Below are 25,156 nucleotides of genomic sequence, written 5' to 3' on the forward strand. Positions count from 1 at the left end.
AATAATCCCAAGAAAGGAAAAAGGCCACCGTCAGGATAGTAAAACAGGGGGATTCATTAGGTGATAATTGGCAAATTTATTTTGAAGAACTGCCCAGGCAGAATGGGGACTGGTACATTTTGTTATTGGTAGATACTTATTCTGGATGGCCAGAAGCTTTCCCATGTTGCACCAACAAGGCAACGGAAGTCTCAAAAGTTTTGCTGAAATTAATATGATAGCACTGGAACTAACTCTTTTAAGTCTTAAAAGGTACAACACTGTCAACAGATCATTGGGACTAGACTTGCCTGTACATCCTTTCTGACCAGGAGATACAGTGTGCATCAGAACCTTGAATTTTGGACCAATCCAGGAGAAGTGGAAGGGACCATATCAAGTCCTCCTGGTAACCTACACTGTACTCAAGGTAAAAGGAACCGAACCCTGGCTTCATCACATGTGGGTAAAACCAGCAACCACACATTAAACACAGCAGAAACAAGACTGACTAACATCTTGAAGGCTTTTCATCTAAATCCTATAGTTTAGGTATAGAATGTGATTTTCTAGAGGGATGCTATTTATTGGACCTAGATGAAGATGATAAATAATTGCATATTTATAATAATAATAATAGAAACTATGATCTTAAATTCTTGGAAGGGGAATATGGTCCTAAAGTCAGATTACAGAATGTAACTTCTATAACAGTTTGTTTACCAATACCAACCTCTGCAGAAAATCCAGTTCCGTGGGGAACTTTATTCAGCAATTTGACAAAAATCTGGGAACACACGTGAGAAGGATACGAAAACTATGGTGGGATGGATATAAAAATCCATCTTTACTCCTTAAACATTTACCTTTAGGAACAGACTAGCTATACACAATTTGACTCTACAAATGGAAGCTTTAGCAAATACAACTCAGTTAGGGTTTGCTGAAATAAATGACCAATTGCAAGGCACAACTAAAATGACCTTACAAAACAGATTGCCTTTAGATCTATTGCTACTACATGAACATCGAGTATGTGGATACTTGAATTTAAACAACAATATTTGTTGTGTGCACATTCTGAATGTGACTGCTAAATTGGATGATCAGATAGAGAGGATAAAATCAGTTGCTGCATCTAGCAGAAAATTAGGGACAAAATTAGAAAGTAACTGGTTAAATAAAATATTTAAAGGACTTGCATTTTCTCTGAGTGGTTGGTTGGCCTCACTTTTGCAAAGTGTAATTGTGATCATAGTAATAATTGTGATTATGATGTTTGCTTTAAGTTGCATAAAAAACATGATTGCTAATGCAATGTAAGGAACTTATACAATATTATTAAAAATCAAAGTGAGGCTTATGAAGGCTTAAAAAGACAAGCTTCACAAGCCTCAAAGGGGGGAATGTTACCAGATGAAAAATTGTCTACACCTGGTGAGCTAACACAATGCTTGTTCTTCAAAACCCACTGGCCTATGGAACTGCACAATGCCCATTGTGTAAGAAGGAGAATTGGAAGTTCACCAGTCCCAGTGCCCTGCCAACTTGACCAGGTCAGGTATTACATTGGGGTCCCTCAATCACTAGAGACCACCAAAGAGACCCCCCAGGACAAAAGAACACATACTTAAAGGGGAGGGAAAATATGTTAATGATTTTGGGGAAATGATTATCATATGTATGTTTATTCTGGGACACTCAATGAATATGTATGTAAAATACAGTATATAAACAGGAACTTTCTTGTACTCACTGTGCTCAACTTTAGGAGGAGCTATCTCCTCATGCATCCGGCCAAATAAAGAATGCCTGCTTCTTAATGCTACATTGGTGTTAAGGAGATTTTTATTTTACCAAATTTTTGGTAACAGAATGATGTGCTGCTTGACCTCATACTAACAAACAGGGAAGGCCTTTTTGGAGATGTAAAGGTTGGGGGCAGCCTTGGCTGTAGTGACCATGAGATTGACAAGTTCAGTATCATGCGAGAAAGAAGCAGGGCAGCAAGTAAGATTGTAACCATGGACTCCAGGAGAGCTAACTTTAGCCTCTTCAGGGATCTTCTTGGAAGAATCCCATGGAAATAAGTCCTACAGGGTAGAGGAGTCCAAGAGACTTGGTCAATAGCCTCCCGGCTCAAGAATGGTATATCCCAATGAGCAAGAAATCAGGCAAAGGGGACACAAACAAAAGCAGGAAACACAGGAGATGGAAGGAGGGTCAGGCCACTTGGACTGAATATAAAGAGGTTGTCAGAGTAAGTAGAAATGAGAAAAGGAAGGCCAAGGCCCATCTGGAATTAAATCTGGCCAAGGATGTCAAGGACAACAAGAAGGGCTTCTTCCAATACATCAGTAACAAAAGGAAAACTAAGGATAATGTGAGACCATTAGTAAATGGAGAGGGGACCCTGGTGACAGAGAATGCAGAGAAGGCAAAGTTACTAAACATCTTCTTTGCATCAGTCTTCACTGACAAGACCAGCCCTCAGGGATCTCTGACCCAGGAGACCAGGGTAAAGGAATGTTGGAAGGAAGACCTTCCTTTGGTCAAGGAGAGTTGGGTCAGAGAACACCTAAACAAACTTGATATCCACAAGTCCATGGGCCCTGACGGGATGCATCCATGAGTGCTGAGAGAGCTGATGGACACCAGAGCGAGGCTGCTCACAATCATCTTTGAAAGGCTGCGGCAATCAGGAGAGGTGCCTGAGGACTGGAAGAAAGCAAATGTCACCGCAGTCTTCACAAAGGGCAATCAAGAGGACCCAGGGAGCTACCAGCCAGTTAGCCTCACCTCAATCCCTGGAAAGGTAATGGAGTTCCTCATTCTGGAGGCCATCTCTATCCACATGGATGACAAGGTGATCAGGAGTAGTCAGCATGGATTCACTAAAAGGAAATCATGCTTGACCAACCTGATTGCCTTCTACGATGAAACAACTACATGGATGGATGAGGGGAGAGCAGTGGATATTGTCTACCTTGACTTCAGCAAGGCTTTCAGCACTGTCTCTCACAACATCCTCATAGGCAAACTCAGGAAGTGTGGACTGGATGAGTGGACAGAGGTGCATTGAGAACTGGCTGAATGGCAGATCCCAGAGGGTTGTAACCAGTGGCACAGGGTCTAGTTGGAGGCCTGTCACTAGTGATATCCCCCAAGGTTCAATACTGGGCCCAGTATTGTTTAACTTGTTCACCAATAGCTTGGATGAAGGGGTAGATGCCTCCTTAGCAAGTTCGCTGACAACACAAAGCTGGGAGGAGTGGCCAATACCCCAGAGTGCTGTGCAGGCATTCAGAAGGACTTTGACAGGTTGGAGAGATGGGCAGAGAATAACTGTCTGAAGTTCAACAAGGCAAATGCAGGGGCCTGTGCCTGGGGAAGAATAACCTCAGGCACTGGTATAGGCTGGGGGTGACCTGCTGGAAAGCAGCTCTGCAGAGAAGGACCTGGAGGTCCTAGTGGACAACAAGCTATCCATGAGCCAGCAGTGCCCTTGTGGCCAAGAAGGCAAATGGGATCCTGGGGTGCATTAAGAAGAGCATTGCCAGCAGGTCAAGGGAGGTGGTCCTGCCCATCTACTCCGCCCTGGTGAGGTGGCATCTGAAATGCTGAGCCCCATTCTGGGCTCCTCAGTACAAGAGAGACATGGAGCTCCTGAAGTGGGTCCAGTGGAGGGTGACAAAGATGATTAAGGGACTGGAACATCTCTTTTATCAGGGAAGGCTGAAGGAGCTGGGCCCATTCAGCCTTAAGAAGAGACAACTGAGAGGGGACCTCATCAATGTGTACCTCTCTCTGAAGAGAGTATCATCAAGCGGATGGACCAGGCTCTTCTTGGTGGTGCCAAGCAATAGGATGAGAACCAACAGGCAGAAATTGATGCACAGGAAGTTCCACCTGAACATGAGGAAGAACTTCTTTACTGTGCGGGTGACTGAGCACTGGAACAGATTGCCAAGAGACGTGGAGTATCCCTCAGTGGAGGTATTCAAGAACTGTCTGGATGCAATTCTGTGCCATGTGCTCTGGGATAACCCTGCTTGAGCAGGGGAGTTGGACCAGATGATCCACTGCAGTCTCTTCCAACCTCAACCGTTCTGTGACTCTGCCCCCCTGCTCTGCTCTTCTGAGACCCCACCTGGAGTACTGCATCCAGTTCTAGGGCCCTCAAAATAAGGATGTAGACCTGCTGATGCAAACACAGCAGAGAGCTGATCAGAGCGCTGGAGCACCTCTCCTATGAAGATAGGCTGAGAGAGCTGGGGCTGTTCAGCCTGGAAAAGGCTCTGGGGAGATCTTAGAGCAGCCTTCCTGTACCTAAAGGGTGCCTACAAGAAAGCCAGAGCAGGACATTTTACAAGTACATGTAGTGATAAGACAAGAGGGAATGGTTTCAAACCGAAGGAGGGTAGATTTAGACTGGATATTGGGAAAAAATTCTTTACTGTGAGGGTGGTGAGGCACTGGCATAGGTTGCCCAAAGAAGTTGTGGACGTTCCATCCCTGGAAGTATCCAAGGCTAGGCTGGATGGGGCTCTGAGCAACCTGGTCTAGTGGAAGGTGTCCCTGTCCATGTGTATTCAGTTTGCATGGCCTGGTTTTGGTAGTGGGGGGGCTACAGGGGAGGCTTCTGTGAAAAGCTGCTAAAAGCTTTCCCCATGTCTGGCAGAACCAATCCCTGGCAGCTCCAAAGATGGATGTGCTGCTGGTCAAGGCTAGCCCAATTAGAAATGGTGGTAACGCCTCCGTGATAACATATTTAAGAAGAAAGAAAAGTTATTGCACAGATGTAATTGCAGCCAGAGAAGAGTGGGGTGAGAATATGTGAGAGGAAAAACTATGGAGACATAAAGGTCAGTGGAGAAGGAGGGGAGGAAATGCTCCAGGCACCAGAGCTGAGATTCCCCTGCATCCTGTGGGTAAGACTATGGTGAAGCAGCTGTCCCCCTGCAGCCCATGGAGATCATTGGGGATGCAAGAGATCCACCTGCAGCCTGTGGAGGACACCCATGCCAGAGCAGGTGGATGCCTAAGAGGAGGCTGTGACCCCATTGGAGGACCGTGGAGAGAGGAGCCCTTGTTGGAGCAGCCTGTCCTTGGACGACTGCACCCCATGGAAGAGTGATTCAAGCTGTAGCAGTTTGAGGACTGTTGCCCATGGGGTGGACTCACATTACAGCAGTTCACATTTAGCTGTTGCTCATGAAATTGACTCACGTTGGACAAGTTCATGGAGAACTGTCTCCCATGGTGAGGGACCCCACAGTGCAGCAAGGGAACGACTCCTCTCCATAAACAGTGGAAGAAACCACAGGTAATGGACTGACCAAAACCCCCATTCCCTGTCTCCTTGCACTGCTGGGGTAGGAGGTAGAGCTGGAAAGGAGGGAGGGGTGGGGGGAAGGTGATTTTTTAAGGGTTCGTTTTACTTCTCATTGTCCTGCTCTGATTTTGTTAGCAATAAATTAAATTCATACTCTAATTAGAACTTATTTTGCCCACTATGGTATTTGATGAGTGATCTCTCCCAGTCCTTGTCTCAACTCATGAACCCTTTGTTAAATTTTCTCTCCTCTGGCTGGCTGTGGAGGGGAGTGAGAGAGCAGCTTTGGCGGGTGCCTGGCATTCAGCCAGGGTCAACCTACTACACTATGGCTGGGGGGTTTTGAATGATCTTTGAGGTCCTTTCCAACCCAAATAATTTCGACTTCTGGTGGGTTAAACACAAGAGTCTGCCTGCTCAGTGCCACTGGTGTTTTTAAATGGGCACTGGTTTAAAAAGCATCACAACTAAATTGTAAAGCCTATGAACTAAGTGCCAGTTCAGGTAGTTTTCCAGCACATTTAACCCCAACTGCAGTCTGCCCTGCAAAAGCAAATGAGAACAGTTAGCTCATTATCTAACCTATTTTCTCTGCCCTCCAAAGACAGTCAAGATGTCTGATGTGAGCATTTATCCTTCCAGCATGATCAGAGATAGGTGATGATTTTAATGACAGAAGTTAGATTGAAAAGTAGATTCTTTTATTCACAGACAGGCTGTTTCTACAGCGCAACTGAAAGCAGGGATGTATCAAACCCAAACCACCCCAATTCCACAGACCGTTCATGACTTTGTTCCAGCTTCTCCTTTCATAGAAGGCTTCAATTACTTCTCACCTCTATGCTAACACTGCTGCAAAGTCAAACTTCAGAGGCTCTCTGCATGAGAATTTTCATCTACTTTCTAGCATATTAAAGCCATCACATAACAGGATTCTTGGCAGCAGTGCTATTGCTAGTCTCCACTTAAGAGAAGCAGAACTGCTGCTGTTCCTGCATGTAGCACAACACCCACCCAAGAGGTCCCTGTATACTCAGCTCAGGAAATCCTGATGCTGCTTCCCAGCACCTCCCTCTCCCCAGGCTCACTAAGATGGAACAGCATGATATTTTCAGTCCATTACATGAAAATACCATATAAACTTTGCATTTACCCTGGTCACAGCCCAAACAGGAACGTGCAGAGGTTCTGAATTTTATTATTGTCCTGGTTCTGGCCAGGACAGGGTACCACCTCATGTCATGCAGGGGGCAGAGGGAGGGGGTCCTTTTCAGTTAGGGATAATGTCATGTTCTGTATGGTGAGCACTCACGTGTGAATCATTCACCTGTCCTGTACACTGTTATTAATACTGATCATTTTCTTATCTCATTGCTGTTTACACTAAATTGTTCTTATCTCAACCCATGATCTTTATGTTTTTCTGCCTCCAATTTTCCTCTCCATCCTGCCACAGGGGAGGGGGGAGTGAGTGAGCAGCATGTGGTTTGGAGTGTTTCAGTGGGAACACTAAATTGGGGAATACCATTCCTAAACCATGACTATCATTATTTTTCAAGCTGACTAGGAAAAAATCTGTTGGAAACCCTTACCTGTACAAGTTCCTGGAGTTCTCTCTTTACATCTTCTAGACCACCAATATCTTCCCAGGTAACTTGTGGCACCTCCACCACAGTCTCCCTAAGAGCAGAAGGGTTGCTCTGGCTCAGAGCCCACTGTTGTTAGAAGAAACAGCATTATATCAATTCTAATATTCTATGTTCACTTGCTTCAGACAAGCAATTAGACATTGCACACAAAAGAAAGTAGGGTACTTCTCCATTACCCTGAAGTCATCCATGGTTACAGCCAGTGAGTTCATCACTTCAGCATCGATGGTTTCATCTTCTAGGTCTATGAGATCCATCTTCTTTCTGATAGCCTGAAGAGCAGCTTCTGAGCAAAGAGCAGCCAAGTCAGCGCCAACATGGCCATGGGTCTCGTTTGCCACCTGAAAGCAGAGCATTAACTATGACTCTCAGAAACACAAGCAAGCACTCTGCAAGGGCAATGCATGCTCTGGTCCCTCATCCAGAGGTGCAACAAAACTCTGAAGGACAGAAACATGAGTGCTTTGCTGCAAATTCAAGATAAGTGCTATCACATTTAGCAGCCAAAGACACTGCTGTTCCACCTCTTACTTGAGAACAAAGTTGTAACTGGAATAGATAGTGTGCAGAAAGATAACCCTGAGGACTGCGGTTCTTCATTCAGAACAGAGATTAGATCCATCCAGTATTACTACAATGTTCAGCCAGCTCTGTGAGTGCTGTTTCAGGCTTGCTTTATTTTTAAAGAGAATGCCACAGCAAACAAACACAGGACAGTGGCAAGGCACTTCCAGACTGGACAGGTACACATTTGTTTCACTTAGCCACAGCATTCTTAACTAGCAAGTGAGGATTTTTATTCACTGGTAATCTAGTTAGGAGGAAGCTCAGAGATCACATATTTGCTCAGTTTCACGCTGTCCTAAATGAACAGAGGCAAGCTTTCATAATAGCATGCTACTCACCTGTTCCAGATCCACATCATCAGCTAGTTTCATATTTTTTGTGTGAATCTGCAGGATTTCCAAGCGCCCAGTGGCATCTGGGATACCAATATCTACCTCTCTGTCAAAACGACCTGGGGAGTACAAGCACACGCTGAGTTGCTGATTCTGCAAACTAAGGGAGCTACAGTTGATACCTTCCTCTGACACAGGAACTTGATGACAAGCCACAAACAATTTCAGAAAATGCCAGAGCTTTAGGTTTCTCTGCAGCATCAATCAGCACAGTAGCAGAGTCAGATCAGAGAAGGCAGAAAGGCTTATAGCCATTTAGGGAAAGTGATACTACTGCATTAAGTAGAGTTCAGGATTATATAAACACAGAGGATTTAATTTTTTTTTTCCAATCCTTATTTATAGGAAAATATGCTATCCTAACCAACACACCATGGGACATTTTTATTTATTCCTACCTTTCTGTTCACAAATACTGAGAGATTAAATTTTTTAGAACTTTCACAGCAGCACCCAAATGGTGAAAAACATGAACTGCCCCAATATCTGGGGAGGCAGCAAACTCATGTATTACTGTAATATTAACTAGGGCATGTACATCTATCATTTTCTTCTCGCTATAGCTGTGCATTCAAATGCCTCACTAGACATTTAAGAGGCCATTTTCCCTGCAAATTTGACTTTACCAACTGGTCATACAACAGACGTTCATTTACACTGCAAAGTTTTGAAAATCTGATTCTCAGAAACTACCAGACTTTTCATCAATAAATATAAATGGGACAATTCAGAGCCTCCTGCAGCCTGAGGCAAGAACAACCCCTTAAGCATTTATTCCTGAAATAGCCTCACCTAACTGATGCAGTGAAAAAATGTGCTACCCTCTAAGTATTTTATTATTTCTACAAGTTCTAATCTAATAAAGCACAAAAGATTATACCAAAAGCTGAAATCTAAAAATTATTTCCAAACAAGTAGCTGGAAAGAAGCTTATGTAACACATAAGATGTTTATTATTAATTTCTACTCCATCTTTCCAAGGCCCCTGAAGCACAGTCCATAACAAAGTATCTGATACACAAAAAAAGAGATGGCAAGTATGGTTACCAAATCGCCTGAGAGCTGGGTCAATGCTGTTAGGTCTGTTGGTGGCTGCCATAACGATCACATGTGCTCTCTGTTTCAGTCCATCCATAAGAGTCAGCAGCTGAGACACGATGCGACGTTCCACCTCTCCGTGTGTCTGTGGAGAGAGAAAGTAATATCTAGACCAAAAGCTCTAAAACACAGCACAGGAGCTAGTACTGCACCAAAGCAGACAGATACAGCAGACATGAGCTGTTAAGAAACATCGTGAACTACATCAGATTCCTCGGATACCCATATTCTGACATCCAACTGCTTTCAAGCATTAAGTGAAATACTGTTTTACCCTATAGTCAAATGCAGAGACTCATGCCAGCTGCTACCAAAAAGGATGCACTCCTTTACCTTCTAAATGTTTTCTTTACCTTCTCTCTTTTAGGAGCAATGGCATCCAGTTCATCAATGAAGATGATAGCAGGAGCATTCTTCTCTGCTTCTTCAAAGGCTTTCCTCAGGTTGCTCTCAGACTCACCAGCCAGCTTGCTCATGATCTCAGGACCTAAAAAAAATAGCAGCTGTGGCACCCAGAAGAGAGGCAGCTAGCCCCAAAAATGTGCAGCTGAATTTTTTTTTAGTACAAGTTTCACATGTATCTATATTTCAAGCCAAAGCAAATACTATTAACCAAGTTCATTAAATTTACATCTGAACAGGCAAGACCAGCATGCAGAATTACCTACTATCATCATTTCAGTGTTTTCAGTTTAACAGAATGCAACAGTAGCCAATGAGCTACCATTAGCTGCCTCTTCCCTTACCCTATTTCACACTTGGTGAGCTTCTCTGAAATGTGCCACCACACACAGTTAATGCTCACAATGGAAGCAATCAAATTATATGGTGACAAGTTATCACAGTAGGGAAAGAAAAAGCTGTAAGATACCAAAGCTGTCTATAGCATGCATTACACAGGTATGCATTTATCTCTATAAGATTTTATAAATGAGTCAAAAAAAACCCAACTGTTGGGAGGAATGGGTTAAAAAGCAAAACACTGGTGAGTGCTCAAGTGACTTTGCAGCTGGAAATAACCCTTGATAAGCCTGTGTGAACAATAGCCAGTAATCCTCTGGCATGAACTAACAGTGCCCATGTCTCTGCTTGTGTGCCCCTGTGCAGGTATTGCTTCAGGGATCCCTCAGTTATTTAGGTAATGGAAATAAATTTACTCTATGTTTTAGCCATGGGTTTATGGTTGCCCTGGCTGCCTGACTGTATTGACTCACACACCAACCAACCAACCAACCAACCAACCAACCAACCAACCAACCAACCAACCAACCAACCAACCAACCAACAGCAACAAGCCACCACCAAAAAAAACAACACCCCAAACCCCATCTCCTCTCAAAGAATAAATAATAAAACTGTGTAACCACATTAATCCCAGAAGGAAGGGCAGCATTCCTCTAAGATCTCCTACAGTTGCTGAACACTAGTGCAGGTTCACAGATTTATTCTGTTTTTACAGATTTTCCATCATGCTGAAGGGAGTGGTAATGAAAAAAAGGTATGCTTCTAAAGGATCCAAGAAAAAGAAACCCGACCCTTGGAAGTGCAAGGCTGCCAGCTGACTGAAGCAGGCCAGCTGCAGAGACACTGGTACAAGCAGGTACGAAGAATGCTTCATTACAGGTGTCCTGGATTGTCAAGCAAATTGTATTCTATTTGCCACCTGTATGGCAGTTGTCTTCTGTTAAGTGGGCAGGTTTTCTTATCTCTTTCACAACCACTCCTCCCTGCGGGGAGACATCTGCTGATAACAGGCTATTGAATGTCACTACACGACTGATAAGAACTATAGAATCCCATTGTGAGATGCTCCACCCAGAGGGAAGAGCCAAGCATTTCTACCCAGATATAATCTGGAGATTCTGGAACACCAGCACGGGTTTTCTCCACTGGATTTCCCAGAGGAACAGCTGCCTCTTCCACTAGATCTTCGGAGGAAGACTGCACCCTTCTGAAGGATCCCTGCTCCAACAGAACCACACCTGACACTCCAGGAGGACTGCAGCCACATTTCCAATTGGACTGCTACCAGCACCCTGACCAACAGGGTGTCAGGTTGTGTTCTGACTCTGTCAGTGTTGTTTTGGTTTATGGCATTGTTTATTTTATCTTTTTTTAAAATTGTCTTCCCTATTAGAGAACTGTTATTCCTGCTCCCATATATTTTGCCCAAGAGCCCCTTAATTTAAAATTTATAACAATTTGGAGGCGGGGGGGGGGTTACATTTTCCATTTCAGGGGAGGCTCCTGCCTTCCTTAGCAGACACCTGTCTTTCCAAACCAAGACAACAGGTAACTCACCAATTCATACCAGCTTCATCTACAACACTGCAGCTCCATGCTTGGAACTAGTAGACAGAGAATGCATCGCTAACTCTGACAATGTTATTTTTATTATGCGATAGAAATACAAGTGTCTAAAATGTCTGGTTCATTAGCATGCAGTAACACCTTCTACATACTTAGAAAGTATATGACAAAGACAACATATGGCTAAAATCAGTCCATTTATATCTGATGTCTTGAGATATAAAGCAAGTCACTTTCCTACTGCTGCTCACTGCTATACCGTGCTATATACTTCTTTGCTTTCACCTTCATGGGTCTAAATGACTGAAATCAGAGAAGAAAAGTGTCACTCCTTAAGTACAAATGTTCAGTTATTCCAACACTGAATGTAAAATGGCACAGAAAAGCACTGAGGAAAAGTCACAGTCTGATCTTTACAGGACATAAACCAGTATCCACTTCAACTGCTACAGGTGAAGAGTGATCAATAGGAAGTTCTGTCACTTGTAGCTAAGTCCCAAGGTACTCATAGCTTTCAGGATATTTCCTCACAATTAATGTTATATGAAACAGAACAGGTCTTGTGCTTTACTTGAGGGAAAAACAAATCCACAGCAGATCAGCTTCTTTTCTGAATGGAACATGCTGGCAGCAACAGAAACAAGCGTCCTGCACCCATATTCATAGAATAATCTCACCACTCCCAGCTCTGCCCTCAACAACATATGCAAACACTAAGCCAGACAGACTCCAGGTCCCTGTATTACAAAGCTGTCTTTCCAATGAGCCAGCTACAAAAAAATCAAGCTTAAGGGAAGTGCCACTCCAGATACTTCCACACAAATGGCCTCCAAGTGTCCCCAGATGCACACTTCAAAGAGGTAAGAAAGGATGCCAGGGAGACAGCATGGCTCTACTAGCCCTATTGATACCATTCCTTACCATAAGATGGACAAGTGAGCACACAGCAGACCTGGGGCCAAAGCAGCCACAAAACTTACCATTGATCAGGAAGAAGAAAGCCCCTGTTTCATTGGCCACCGCTCGGGCAATCAGTGTTTTACCAGTGCCAGGAGGACCATACAGCAGGATCCCACGTGGAGGCTGAGGACAAAAGCAAGGGATTTAGGTGGTGAGTATCTGAATGCCTAAGTAGATTCACAGCAAATCTGTAAGCATTTGATAAAGCCAGTCTGAAATTGTGATGCAATCTTATGCAACAGCTGCCATGTCAACATTGCTATCAACACCCTTACTACTTCACACAACACACAACAAAAACCTTGCCAGTAACTGGCAGCGCTGAGTCAAAGCACCCCTCTGTTTTGCAAGTTGTCAGTACTTTAATCTGTGTCCAAAACATGTAAGGAGATACTTTCCTAACACCAGCATTTAAAAAAGCCCCAAACATAAGCAAACCAACCCCCTCCAAAAAAAAACCCAAATTACTTATTCCCCTCCCAATACGTCATGAACCTCTGATATCAAGTCACCTTCAAGGGCAAGCCCACTCATCTACCTGGTGCACATGGGGACATACCTTGACCCCTATGGCCTTGAAGAGAGCAGGGTGTCGGAGGGGAAGTTCCACCATTTCTTTGATTTGAGCCAGCTGCTTCCGGCAGCCACCAATGTCATCATAGCCCACTTCATTCAGCGACTCCTCTTCATCCTACCCAGGAGGAAATACATTAAACATCTGAGTTAAATCAGTAGCTCAACAATCCATCCTAGTCTACAGAACCCAGGTTTTTGCTCATTGCCATTTCTTTGATGTCTTGAGATTCTCATTTTCAAGTCTTTCTGGTATCTTCTACAACTGTTTCTTAGCTCTCTTCCCAGACATGCAGAGGGAAATTCCTCACTAAAGCCTACCCTCTTGAATGACAGCCTCTGCTGCCAGGGCCCCTACAGACTAGTGCAAAACAAGTTGAGTGACCCTCTGATTTGGCTAGCAAAGATGATAAGAAAATGAAGCCCAGCATAAAATATTCTTTAAACTCTAAGTGGTATTTCTAACTACCTGACATATCCTAGATACCATACAGTTCTCCAACATAGTGTTTTCTCTTGGGATTGACTCAAATTAACAGAAAATGTTACAATCCAGATGTGCAGATAAGACCACCTGTAACCAACTCTTTCAGTACAGCTCTACAGGATACATTCATTTGGCTGTCCAAATTTCTACTGGCCTTAGTTATCTGTAACATTAGGCCATGCTAAAATAAAATAATACAGCCTGGAATCTCAGAGGGGCTCAGTCCGAGTCCCACAAACTGGAACTACTACACTTCAATCAGGTTGCTCAGGGTCTAGCCCTACCAAGTGCTGAAGGTCTCCAGGTCTGGAGGTTCCTGCCCTCTCCAGGCCTTGTTCCAGGGTTTGGAGAAACCTTTTTCCATTGGGAATTTTCCTTGATCCAGCTTGTGTTATTGCTTCTAGTCCTGTCCCTGGGTGCAGCTCTTGGGAGAGCCTGATTATCCACACCTTCCTATCAGGCAGTTGCCAGTAACCCTGAACCTTTGCCTTCCCTTTTTCGTGCTGTATCAACCCACTCCCAGCTATTCCTCATTCATTCTGACCTCCAGCTCCCTCATCCATTTTGGTGGCCTTGGCTGAACTTGCTCCTATCTCTGTTGTATCCTGAAGAAGAACCCAAACTGGACTCATCTAGTCCCCAGACATGGCCTCACGAGTGTCAAAAAGAGGTGAATTTTTTTGAAAAGGCAGAACTAACTACAAACTAAGACTCATCCTGATCTGCAGGCAGTAAAAAGGCACTTACTTTATGAAGCATACAGTGACCTTAGCCCATTTCTGAGATTTCCTACTCTGTAACAGTAAGGTGGCCAAGACCTGACACACAATCCACTCAGGATGCCTCAAGCTTGGGACACTCAAGGCTAGACACCTTAAGGGACTGGGAGGAAAAAAGAAAAAAAAAACCCCATAATTTACACTTCAAATTTCTCACTAAAAAAGTACCAATTGCTTTCTTTTCACATGGCATGAAATTCAGCAACATTGTAAGCCCTCCCTGCTAGGTATCAAGGGAACTTTAGAATTAAAAGATGAATCTAAGTTCAGCATGAGATATATGGAAGCAGATGCAAAAGAGCTGCTGCTAAAGTATGGCATCTCATCATATGAGGAAGGATACTGGAAGCACATTTCTCTCACTATCTTCAGCAGCAGCTCATCTCCTGAAACCAGAGGTTTTAATCATTACATTCAATACACAAAATGCCAAAACAGGAACTGCAAACACTGCTGCTCTTAAGAAGTGTCACTAAAACAGATTTCAGACAGAGGGGATTCAGTAGAACTGCACAGCAGGATTCTGCTCACCTCTCTTTTGATGGGCTCTCCCTCACAATGGATCACTGTGTCTGGAGCCACTATGCAGTATGGGCTTGGATCTGTCTCCACCACTTTGAACTCCACTGCACGCATCCCTCCACGTACCAAGAAGATGTCACCTATAAAATCCCACATTTCAGTAGCCTGCTGCAAAATGTCAACCCTTGTACTACCAGCAGCCCCAGAGGACAACAAAGTGGGTTACACAGGTATACACTGCTGGCATTTTTAACACTACTCTGCATTTTAAATTCAAGAGCTGAATGTACTGTGACCACTCAAGCACCATCAAATTTCATTGAGAAACAAACAGCAAACAAAACCAGCAAACAATAGAAAAATAATATTCTGCCTAAATACAAAACACAAAGGCAAAGTATCATGATTCTTTTCCATCCAGTTTCAATTTAACATTTCTAAAAATGGCAAAAAGCCTTTATTTATTCTAAATTAATTTTGAAGTTATTATAACTAGATTGGTTGTTGCCAAAAACAGAATAATACATGATACTGCACTATGAATCCTAGGTAAACTGGACTACAGAAGCTGGATAAATTCAACTTGTGTATATATTGTATTAGGACCTATTTGTTCCAGCAGAAGTGCTACTAGCACAACTCTAAACGCATATTTGTTTTTAATGCACTTTCCTAGTTATTAATTAAATTATTTTGGAAAAAGTGCATTTAGTCAGGGTGCCAGCTAGTATATCTAACCCACTGATTAATATGTGGGCAACTCCGAAATCCCATCAAGTGGTAGCAACTCAGGAGAAAAATCTCAATAAACTGACTTTGACCTAAGCCTTTTTTTATGTCCTTCCATCCCACATAGCAAAAAAACCACAGGAGAATGTCTTGGTGTCATCTGGGATAAGAGTTCATTTTCTTCTGAGTAGCTGGTACAGTGCTGTGTTTTGGATTCAGTATGAGAATGCTGATAACACACTGATGGTTTTGGTTGTTGCTGAGCAGTGCTTACCCTGAGACAAGGGCTTTTCAGTGTCTCATGCTCTGTCAGTGAGGAGCTGCACAAAAGAAACCAGGAGGGAGCATAGTTGGGACAGTTGATCTGAACTGGTCAAAGGGATATTCCACACCATAGAATGTCAGGCCCAGTATGTTAACTGCGGGGAATTGCCCAGGAGCCACATATTGCAGCTCGAGGACGGGCTGGGCATCAGCCAGTGGGTGGTGAGCAATTGTATTGTGCATCACTTGTATCTCTTGGGTTTTATTCCTCCCTCCCTCTCTCTCTCCAATTATTATTAGTATTATTATAATTAATATTATTAAACTGTTCTTATCTCAACCCATGAGTTTTACTTTTTTTCCAATCCTCCTCCCCACTGAGAAAGAGGGAGGAGGTGTGAGCGAGCAGCTGCATGGTACTTTGTTGCTAGCTGGGATTAAACCATGACAGAGAACTATCAAGCTGTTCTACCAGCCAGCAACAGATATCACTCTTTCCTCTCAAGTTTAGGAAAAAATTAAATCCACAACAACAAAATCTTACTCTACAGTCGTCAGTCTAATGCTCCATGGAGATTTGTACAAGCTTCCAGAAATTCTTTTTATTTGGTATCAGGACTAGCTCACATTCACTGCCATCAGGACTTCAATAACAGGTGCTATTACCTTTCCTGATGGGTCTGTAAGCTTCCAGGAAATATGGCTTGAGATAGACCTCAAACAGATTCCCTGTGATCCCTTCTACTGTGTCATCAATTGGTAACACATGGATACGTTTGCCATATTTCACATCTGGGCAAGGCTGGATGCTGCAACAGAAGAAAACTTCAGTTAATCATATCATGTTAGACTTAAACCCAAGTTTGGGAAAGGCAGTGACGTCCCTTCTCAGGCCAGTATAAATGCCAGAAAGGACCCTCCAAAGCCCTATGGAGACTTTCCATGTGCATAAGAATGCTGACAAGGCAAAAATCATGCCCATCAAAGAGCTAGTCTTTTCAACACGTTCTTTCCTTCACTCTTCTCAGCCCTATCCAAAACTGCTAAAGGGTTTAGTACTATCTCCTCCCCCTCGCCACTCTGATGAAAATTGTGATCCCAAATTATATGATTGGAATAAACAAAAAAATATTGCTGTCTCCCTATTCTTACCATGGGTAGCTTCAGCTAAAGCCCTTGGTGAAATAAATCACCTTGGGTGCTGGCTCAGTAAACAAGCTAATGCTACATCTGCTGCCCTGAGCGATCTCCTAAAGGAAGAAGAAACCACAAGACATGCTTTGCTCCAAAATCAAACTGCGATTGACTTCCTGCTGCTTGCCCACGGACACAGCTGTGAAGACTTTGAAGGGATGTGCTGCTTCAATCTCTTTTCACGCTTGGAATCCATCCATGCGAACATCCAGAAACTGAAAGAACTTGTGAAGGACTTGAAAGTAGAAAAAACCCCAGACTGGGTCAATGACCTTTTCGGTCAATGGGGATAAACAGGATGGGTTGCATCTTTGGTTAAGGGAATGTTGTGGATTCTCCCTGTAGTTGTTATTGTATTAGCTATGTTCTCATGCCTTGTTCACTGTTTCAAAAGAACTATAGGGAACGTCTTTTTTCTAAAAACAGAAAGTGGATTTGTAGCAGGCACAGGCCCTGCTAAAGCTCTGTGGAGGGCTGAGGCCTAGAGAGAGGAAATGCCAAGTCATGGTGAAAAAGCCAGAAGCCCCTCTCTTCCACCTTTCAGACCCCTGCTTATCTCTCTGTGACCCCATAGGTCACTTCTCCTTAACCCCTGCTATTGGATAATTTCTGATCCCCTTTTGCCCTATATAATGGGCTGCTTTAGCCCATTCTGGCTAGAAGAGCCGTCACTGGAACCCTTCACAGACCCCCCAATAAAACCATCGCTGTGGAACTCCAGGACAAGTTTTCTCCTCTCTCGCATCTGCTTCCTGGCTAGCCTGCAAGGCACCTTAGCGAGCAAAGAGCTGAAATCATAAAAGAGCTAAATCACTAAAGAGCTGATATCCTTTAGGCTTGCTAAGGTTGCCAGCAGCTAAGAGTGGCTTGGGTATTTGGACAGTCTGTCTCCAAAGGACTGAGCTATCCAACCCGTGCTGCCTGCTTGGGGGCAAAGGAGCCCAGCAGGAAGCCGGAATACCGCTCTTCTGTAGCTCCCCTTTGCTGTGCCCAAGATACATTCACAAGTTACTAATGCAGCCTCAAGACCTGTAAGAGTCATGAGCTAACTTTTGTTTCAACACATGCTCCTGCACCTGGGTCAGGGCAATCCCAAGCACAGGTACAGGCTGGGTGGAGAATGGATTGAGAGCAGCCCTGCTGAGAAGGACTTAGGGGTGTTGGTGGGCAAGAAGCTTGATATGACTCGGTTATGTGCACTTGCATCCCAGAAACCAACTGTGTCCTGGACTGCATCTAAATCAGCATGGTCAGCAGGTCAAGGGAGGGGATTCTCCCTTTCTCCTCTTGTGAGACCCCACCTGGAATATGGTATCCAGCTCTGGCCCCCCCAACATAAGGAGGTCATGGACCAGTTGGAGCAAGCCCAGAGGAGGCCACAAAGATGATGAGAGGGCTGGAGCCCCTCTTCTATGAAGAGAGGCTGAGAAAGTTGGGGCTGTTCAGCCTGGAGAAGAGAAGGTTACAGCAAGACCTTATAGCACCTTCTGGTACTTGAAGGGAATCTACAGGAAGGCTGGAGGGACTTTTTTCAAAGGCATGCAGTGACAGGACAAAGAGGAATGTCTTCAAACTGAAAGAGAGATGATTTACATTGGATAATAGAAAGAAATTCTTTACTGTGAAGGTGGTGAAGCCCTGGCACAGGTTGCCCAGAGAAGTTGTGGCTGCCCCATCCCTGGAAGTGTTCAAGGCCAGACTGGATAGGGCTCTGAGCAGCCTGGTCTAGTGGAAAGTGTCCCCACCCATGGCAGGAGGGTTGGAACTAGATGATCTTTGAGGTCCCTTCCAACCCAAACCATTCTGTGATTCCACGAGCTACTGCTGAACTAACTGTAAGGAAAAGGGAGTTGAGAGGAAATCTTTGTTTCTTCCTCATAACTTAGAATAGAGTTCCTGTTGCTGATAAACCTGATTCTGAACAAAGGTTTTCAGTACCAACCAGGGATAGCTAGGTGTCTGTCAATCCCTTTTTGTGGAAATTAATATTTAGGTTAAAGTCTGAAGGCCCCTTCCCCCTTTTTAAATAAAAATTTCAGCTAATATTTTACAACATAGGCCAACAGCCTACTGTAGCAATACATCAGAGCATCAAGCTGTGGCAGAGGCAGAAAACTCAAACTGGTTTTGCCAGCTAAAAAAAGCCTACGGGCAACTGTAGCTGAGCACGCAAGTTTCATATGCTAGTTTGTTAGAGACTGTTAGGAGACTTTTTAACTACATGCTTTACAGTGAGGATATAGCAGAAGAGTAAATGAAAAGTCAGACTGACCCACAGAAGGAAAACAGCTGACAGACTACAAGCAGAAAGCAATTAGTGCATGAACCTGGATTTTGGCAGAAACCAAGCCAAAGAAATTAACACAATAAGTACTTTAGGATCAGCAAAAAAAACTTTGAGTGCAAGAGGTGTGAAAATTCTCTGACCCTTGCAATGAAGCCAAGACAATCAGTAACACATCTGAAAGGCTGAGAACTGTTACAGACAGTCCAAGCAGAGAAGGGGATAGCACCACCTGAACTGTCACACTAGAAATTACTCCAGCAGTAACCTCATGTAAAGTAAGGATTCACCTTTATTTTAAATCCACAGACTAGCTCAAAACACTGTTCCAACTACAGTCATGTTTAAAACTTGCATTTTCTAATGGTAGAGAGATGGGTGGAACAGACTTGTCCCTCTCCTCTACAGTTCATATGAAACACTTTTATTTAAGGATTATTTCAGATATCACCCCAGGAAGTCTAGTGTCAGAAATCAGGTTCAAATTTTCCCAGAACATGCACAATACTCCAGATTAGAAAAATGCTCAGGAGAAATAACTGTCTGCTCCCACATATCTAAACCTGCAAATTAGCATTTTTATGTTTAGGAAATGCTGACATATTTTTTCTTTCCACTCCCATCATAGAACGGAACCTGCCTCCTGTAAGTCAAAATGTATCCTTCAATGCTTTCCCACTACCTTCTGCAAGCATTGTACAGAATTCCTGAAACACTTCCAGCATTCCTAATTTTAAAATTATTTTAATAACAAAAACGGGTATATAAACAACCTTCAGGGATTTTTAATATTGATATTTGACGGCTTCAAGTTTTAACTTCTGTTTGTTATAGGGCAGCTCAGTGCTTGAGCTAGCCATACTATAAGATCAATTACAATGTTGCTTACTAGTTTTCAGTTATCTTGCGAACATAAAATTTTAGATGGAAAAAACTTGTGAATTCATTTGACAATGTAAATTTGGGAAGAATACTATGACAACAGTGGGGTAATTCAACTACTTAATGACAGGATCAGGGCTTGTGAAGGTCCTGAAGAGTCTTCAAGAATCTTAGTATTAATCTGAATATGCATACAGCCAGAAAGACATGCAAAAGTAAACTGAGATCCTTGATGTAAGACACACTTGAAAACATTTCTGTGACCTCATCCAGAAGATGCAAGAATACTTCCTGCAGGACCCTGTCTCTGCTATGGACCAAAACAATTCAAAGCCAGGGCACAAATTATTTAGGCAACCCAGGGATACACAACAGTTAACCAACTAGTCCTCACCTGATGACGTCACCCAGGCGCACTCTCAAGTTGTTTCGAACGACCCTATTCATGCGAATCTTCTCATCTGAGCAGGTATCATCTGACAGAACAATGCAGACTGCTTCTCTCCTCTTCTTTCCTTTTAGCAGGACAGTGTCTCCTCTAAACAGCTGCAGTTCATCCATTTTTGCCTGTAACCAATAACAACATTAGAACAAACTTTTGACAAAACAATTGAAGGAAGCAGTTAGTGACCTGCTGAGGCCCTTACACCGTCACCAGTCTATGGAGCCAGATGAGTTTCACCTGTAAGTACTGATGGAGCTGGTGGAAGAGCTCAAGAAGCTACTCACCATCATTTATCAGCAGTCCTGGTTAACAGGGGAGGTCCCAAAGGACTGGAGGTTGGCCAATGGGATACCCATCTGCAAGAAGGGTTGGAAGGAGGATCTGGGGAACTACAGGCCTGTCAGTCTGACCTCGATGCCCAGCAAGATTATGGAACAGATCATCTTGAGTGCAATCACACAGCAGACACAGGACAACCAGGGGATCAGGCCCCAGCCAGCATGGGTTTAGGAGGGGCAGGTCCTGCCTGACCAACCTGAGCTCCTTTTCTGACCAGGTGACCTGTCTAGTGGATGAGGGAAAGGCTGCGGATGTTATATACCTAGACTTCGGTAAAGCCTTTAACACTGTCTCCCATGGCATTCTCCTGCAGAATGCTGCAGTCCACAGCTTGGACAGGTGCACTCTGCTGGGTTAAGAAGTGGCTAGATGGTGTGGCCCAGAGCATGGTGGTGAATAGTGCTGCATCCAGTTGGTGGCCAGTCACCAGTGGTGTCCCTCAGGGATCAGTGTCAGGCCCAGTCCCATTTAATATCTTTATTGATAATCTGGATGGGGAGATCAACTGCACCCTCAGTAAGTTCTCAGATGACATTAACTTGGGTGGGAGTGTATATCTGCTGGAGGGTAGGAAGGCTCTACAGAGGGATCTGGACAGGCTGGATTGATGGGCTGAGGCCAATGGTATGAGGTTCAACAATGCCAAGTGCCAGGTCCTGCACTTGGGTCACAACAACCCCATGCAGTGCTACAGGTTTGGAGAAGACTGGCTGGAAAGTGGACCAGTGGAAAAGGACCTGGGGGTGCTAGTTGGCAGCAGCTGAACACAAGCCAGCGTGTGACCAGGAGGCCAAGAAGGCCAATGGCATCCTGGCTTGTAACAGAAATAGTGTGGCCAGCAGGCTGAGGGAAGTGATTGTCCCCCTGTACTTGGCACTGGGGAGGCCACACCTAGTACTGTGTCCAGTTTTGGGCCCCTCACAAGAAGGACGTTGAGATGCTGGAGCATGTCCAGAGAAGGGCAACAAGGCTGGTGAAAGGTCTTAGAGACTCAGTGATATGAGGAGTGGCTGAGTGTGGACTGCTCTTGAGCTAGAAGTGACTACTGGGGATATTTCTCCTCAGAGACACCTTCAGCTCGCAAGCAGTTACTATTAAGCACTCGAAATAGGCCCATGCAAAGCAGAACTCAGTTTACCTCTAGTAGAAAAAGTCCAGGCGATAGTGAAGAGAAAGAGAGCGTGTTCTGCTGGAGGGTTAAATCCAGAGTTTATTCCAAGGTATTACAGTTCTGAATCTCAGTACTGCTCCGAACAGACCCCGACCGCATGGCTCCAACGCCTTTTAAGCTCACAGGAAGGTGGGGGGGGAGGACAGGTGAGCTACCAACCAGGTGGGAGGGGGAGGGTCTCAGGGAACAATGACACCTGGACAGGCCAATGACTACAGACCTGAAGGGCATCTTTTGAACTTCTGCCAATCACATGATGCCCTTGCTGGAATGTGGATCTTGACCCAGTAATCAGGATCGGGCAGGGGACAGGCAAGGAGGAAGTAGTCACAGCTGAGGGGCAGAACCTAGCTTTACACCACAACAGCTGAGGAAGCTGGGGTTGTTTAGCCTGGAGAAAAGGAGGCTCAGGGGAGACCTTATCACTCTCTACAACTCCCTGAAAGGAGGTTGTAGCCAGGTGGGGGTTGGCCTTTTCTCCCAGGCAACCAATGACAGGGTAAGAGGAAATGGCCTCAAGCTGCACCAGAGGAGGTTCAGGCTGGACATCAGAAAGAATTTCTTCACGGAAAGGGTTGTTAAGCATTGGAACAGACTGCCCAGGGAAGTGATGAAGTCACCATCCCTGGAAGTGTTTAAGAAACAACTGGACATGGCACTTAGTGCTATGGTTTGGTTGACATGGTGGTGTTTCATCAAAGGTTGGACTCAGTGATCTTGGAGGTCTTTTCCAACCTTAATGATTCTATGAATTCAAGCATTGGAAGGAGAGTTAGTTGACTTCGAAGGATTACATCTTGGAAGCAATATACTAGATCTACAAAGACAGGGATTTTCACTACACTAGTCAAGATCTAATCCTAAAGCCAGACTAAGGGCATGAGCTAAAGTGAATCCTAAAAGTTAGAATCAGAATGTATGCTATCATTTATTAATAATTATTATATATGATTATTTATTTAACCCACCTCCCTCACTTGTAACTGCTGCAGCTTCTGACACAAATACTTAGATTCATGTTGCAAAATTAGATTTCAAGACAGCAACAGCTTGCAAATTGTCAGAGTAAATGGTTTGCTTTTATAGGTGACACACCTGGGAAAGTGACACAACACTGTTGTCTTCATTGATGGCTTCGTCAACAATTAACCGATTAGGCCTGTTCTTCTGCTTCAGAATAGCAGTTGATAAGTCATCACCTTTAGAGCTGGGAGAGAAAACAGAAGTTAAGGAGTCCAAGTGATATTGCTCCCCCTTTCACACACACCCATTTTGTTCTCCATTTTCTACAGGTTTCTTTGTTGTCTTGTCTTTTAGAAACTATACTTGTTTGCAAGTGTCCTGGTTTTGTCTGGGATAAGAGTTCATTTTCTTCTGAGTAGCTGGTACAGTGCTGTGTTTTGGATTCAGTATGAGAATAATGTGGATAACACACTGATGGTTTTGGTTATTGCTGAGCAGTGCTTACCCTGAGACAAGGGCTTTTCAGTGTCTCATGCTCTGCCAGTGAGGAGCTGCACAAAAGAAACCAGGAGGAAGCATAGCTGGGACAGTTGATCTGAACTGGTCAAAGGGATATTCCACACTATAGAATGTCAGGCCCAGTATATAAACTGGGGGGAGGTACCTGGAAGAGGAGCCAATCTGGGTTTGGGAAGGGGGTCTGGCATCAGTCAATTTACTACTGAAATGGATACAAGCTATGAAGCTATCTATAAAAAGAAGTGGTCAGTGAGATGCTGCTGACTCTAAGATGCTTTGCCTAAAAGAATTAGTCAGACTCATCTGAAATCACATATAACTGCTGCCACAGAAACAAAAGTTCAAGTCTATTTAGTGTCAAATCCCAGATAAATAGGAGAATTAAAGGACAATGCCGTAGCTCTCCTGACAGGAAGAGTTGTAAGAGTTTAGCCTGTCAAAGCCTATTAGTTAAACCTAGCAAGCCAGTAGAAATATTCAAGTGCTCATGAAAAATGGGGTTTACTTTTTTTTTGAAGATATAAGCACCTTTTCATAATACCGTCATAGGACTCACTGCAGCTCTAGCCTACTACACCATAAGATTTGTGACATAATTCATTTGCCTTGACAAAATCGAGCACACCAAACAACAAGGAAATGGAAGAAAGGCAGATTAATTTATTTACTTCAAAATCTAATATAGCAAATAGTTCATTTTACAAAATAAATATGAACTTGAACCAAATGATTCCTAAGGAGCTCTTAGAAGTTGTATATTAGCCAGCCACAATAGCAGCAGATTACGTTAACTTGCCTTGGTGGGCAGCTGACTACTCTCTCAAAGCAGTCCAGATGTGCCAGTGACTAAGGTCAAAACAGAAACTTAGCACAGTTTGGTTTGATTCTCACCAAAAAAAAAAAAAAAAAGAAAAAAAAAAAAAAAAAGAAAAAAAAAAGAAGTCTTCCTTTGTTCCTTTGTCCTAAGCAAACAGCAAAACAGCAAGCACCAGCAAAGAGTAGGAAGCTTTATGGACATTGGTGCTGGATGTACACTTTGGCTATATTTTGATGTGTTAGGGACAAAATAACCAGAAGAAATCAAACCTTGAGTGGAAGTGGCAGAGCAAGCAGCTACACAGAATAAACACAGACTGTATCAGCAGTGCATCACTTGACATGTTCACTGCATTTTTAAAAGCCACCTTTTCCCTCTCTTCCTTAAAGAATGCAAGAGGTGAGAAATCAACATCCATCCCTTTCAATGACCATGTGAGCTGTTACAGATTCATTTTCTAAACCCAAAGAAGACACAAGAAAGTCTATTGGATACCTCCAGGGAGGAGCTCATGAATTCATTCCCTCTTAAACCTAAAACATGGTCCTGGTAAAGTCCTAAAAGGTCTGGAATTTCCAGGAAAACTGAGAGTGCAACAAGAAACCAATACATCATCAGGTTAAACAGGATCTTGTTAAAACAGTGGATAAAAACAACCACCTACTTGTAAGGACCTTGCCTCAACATTCCTGGACACTGGAAATTAATTTAGCATGTATATTTTAAAACTTAAGCTAAGGGACACAAAAAGAACAATTTAGCCTATTCAAAGTGTAAATGCAAATCATATCCTTCTGCACATGAAATGTGGATCCAAAGGCCTTTTGATAAGAAACCAATGCCAGACTTTGGCTATATAAGTCATCACTGAAACTGAGCAGCTGCCCCTCAGGATGCA

General features: G+C 43.7%; 1 protein-coding gene across 1 annotated transcript in view; it reads right to left on the reverse strand.

Annotated features, from left to right (window-relative positions):
- Positions 1 to 25,156, reverse strand: part of LOC103824680 (transitional endoplasmic reticulum ATPase-like) — a 43,437-nt gene that overhangs the window by 15,659 nt on the left and 2,622 nt on the right. The window contains exons 2-12 of the mRNA XM_050986350.1: positions 23,055 to 23,166; positions 20,399 to 20,571; positions 16,311 to 16,453; positions 14,661 to 14,791; positions 12,850 to 12,981; positions 12,311 to 12,413; positions 9,374 to 9,507; positions 8,970 to 9,105; positions 7,869 to 7,981; positions 7,140 to 7,304; positions 6,907 to 7,029 (exon numbers count right to left, since the gene is read on the reverse strand). Of these exons, the coding sequence (XP_050842307.1) occupies positions 6,907 to 7,029; positions 7,140 to 7,304; positions 7,869 to 7,981; positions 8,970 to 9,105; positions 9,374 to 9,507; positions 12,311 to 12,413; positions 12,850 to 12,981; positions 14,661 to 14,791; positions 16,311 to 16,453; positions 20,399 to 20,571; positions 23,055 to 23,166 (1,465 nt within the window). The remainder of the gene's footprint in view (positions 1 to 6,906; positions 7,030 to 7,139; positions 7,305 to 7,868; positions 7,982 to 8,969; positions 9,106 to 9,373; positions 9,508 to 12,310; positions 12,414 to 12,849; positions 12,982 to 14,660; positions 14,792 to 16,310; positions 16,454 to 20,398; positions 20,572 to 23,054; positions 23,167 to 25,156) is intronic.

This window comes from Serinus canaria, chromosome W (genome assembly GCF_022539315.1).
Source record: "Serinus canaria isolate serCan28SL12 chromosome W, serCan2020, whole genome shotgun sequence".
Taxonomy (NCBI): Eukaryota; Metazoa; Chordata; class Aves; order Passeriformes; family Fringillidae; genus Serinus; species Serinus canaria.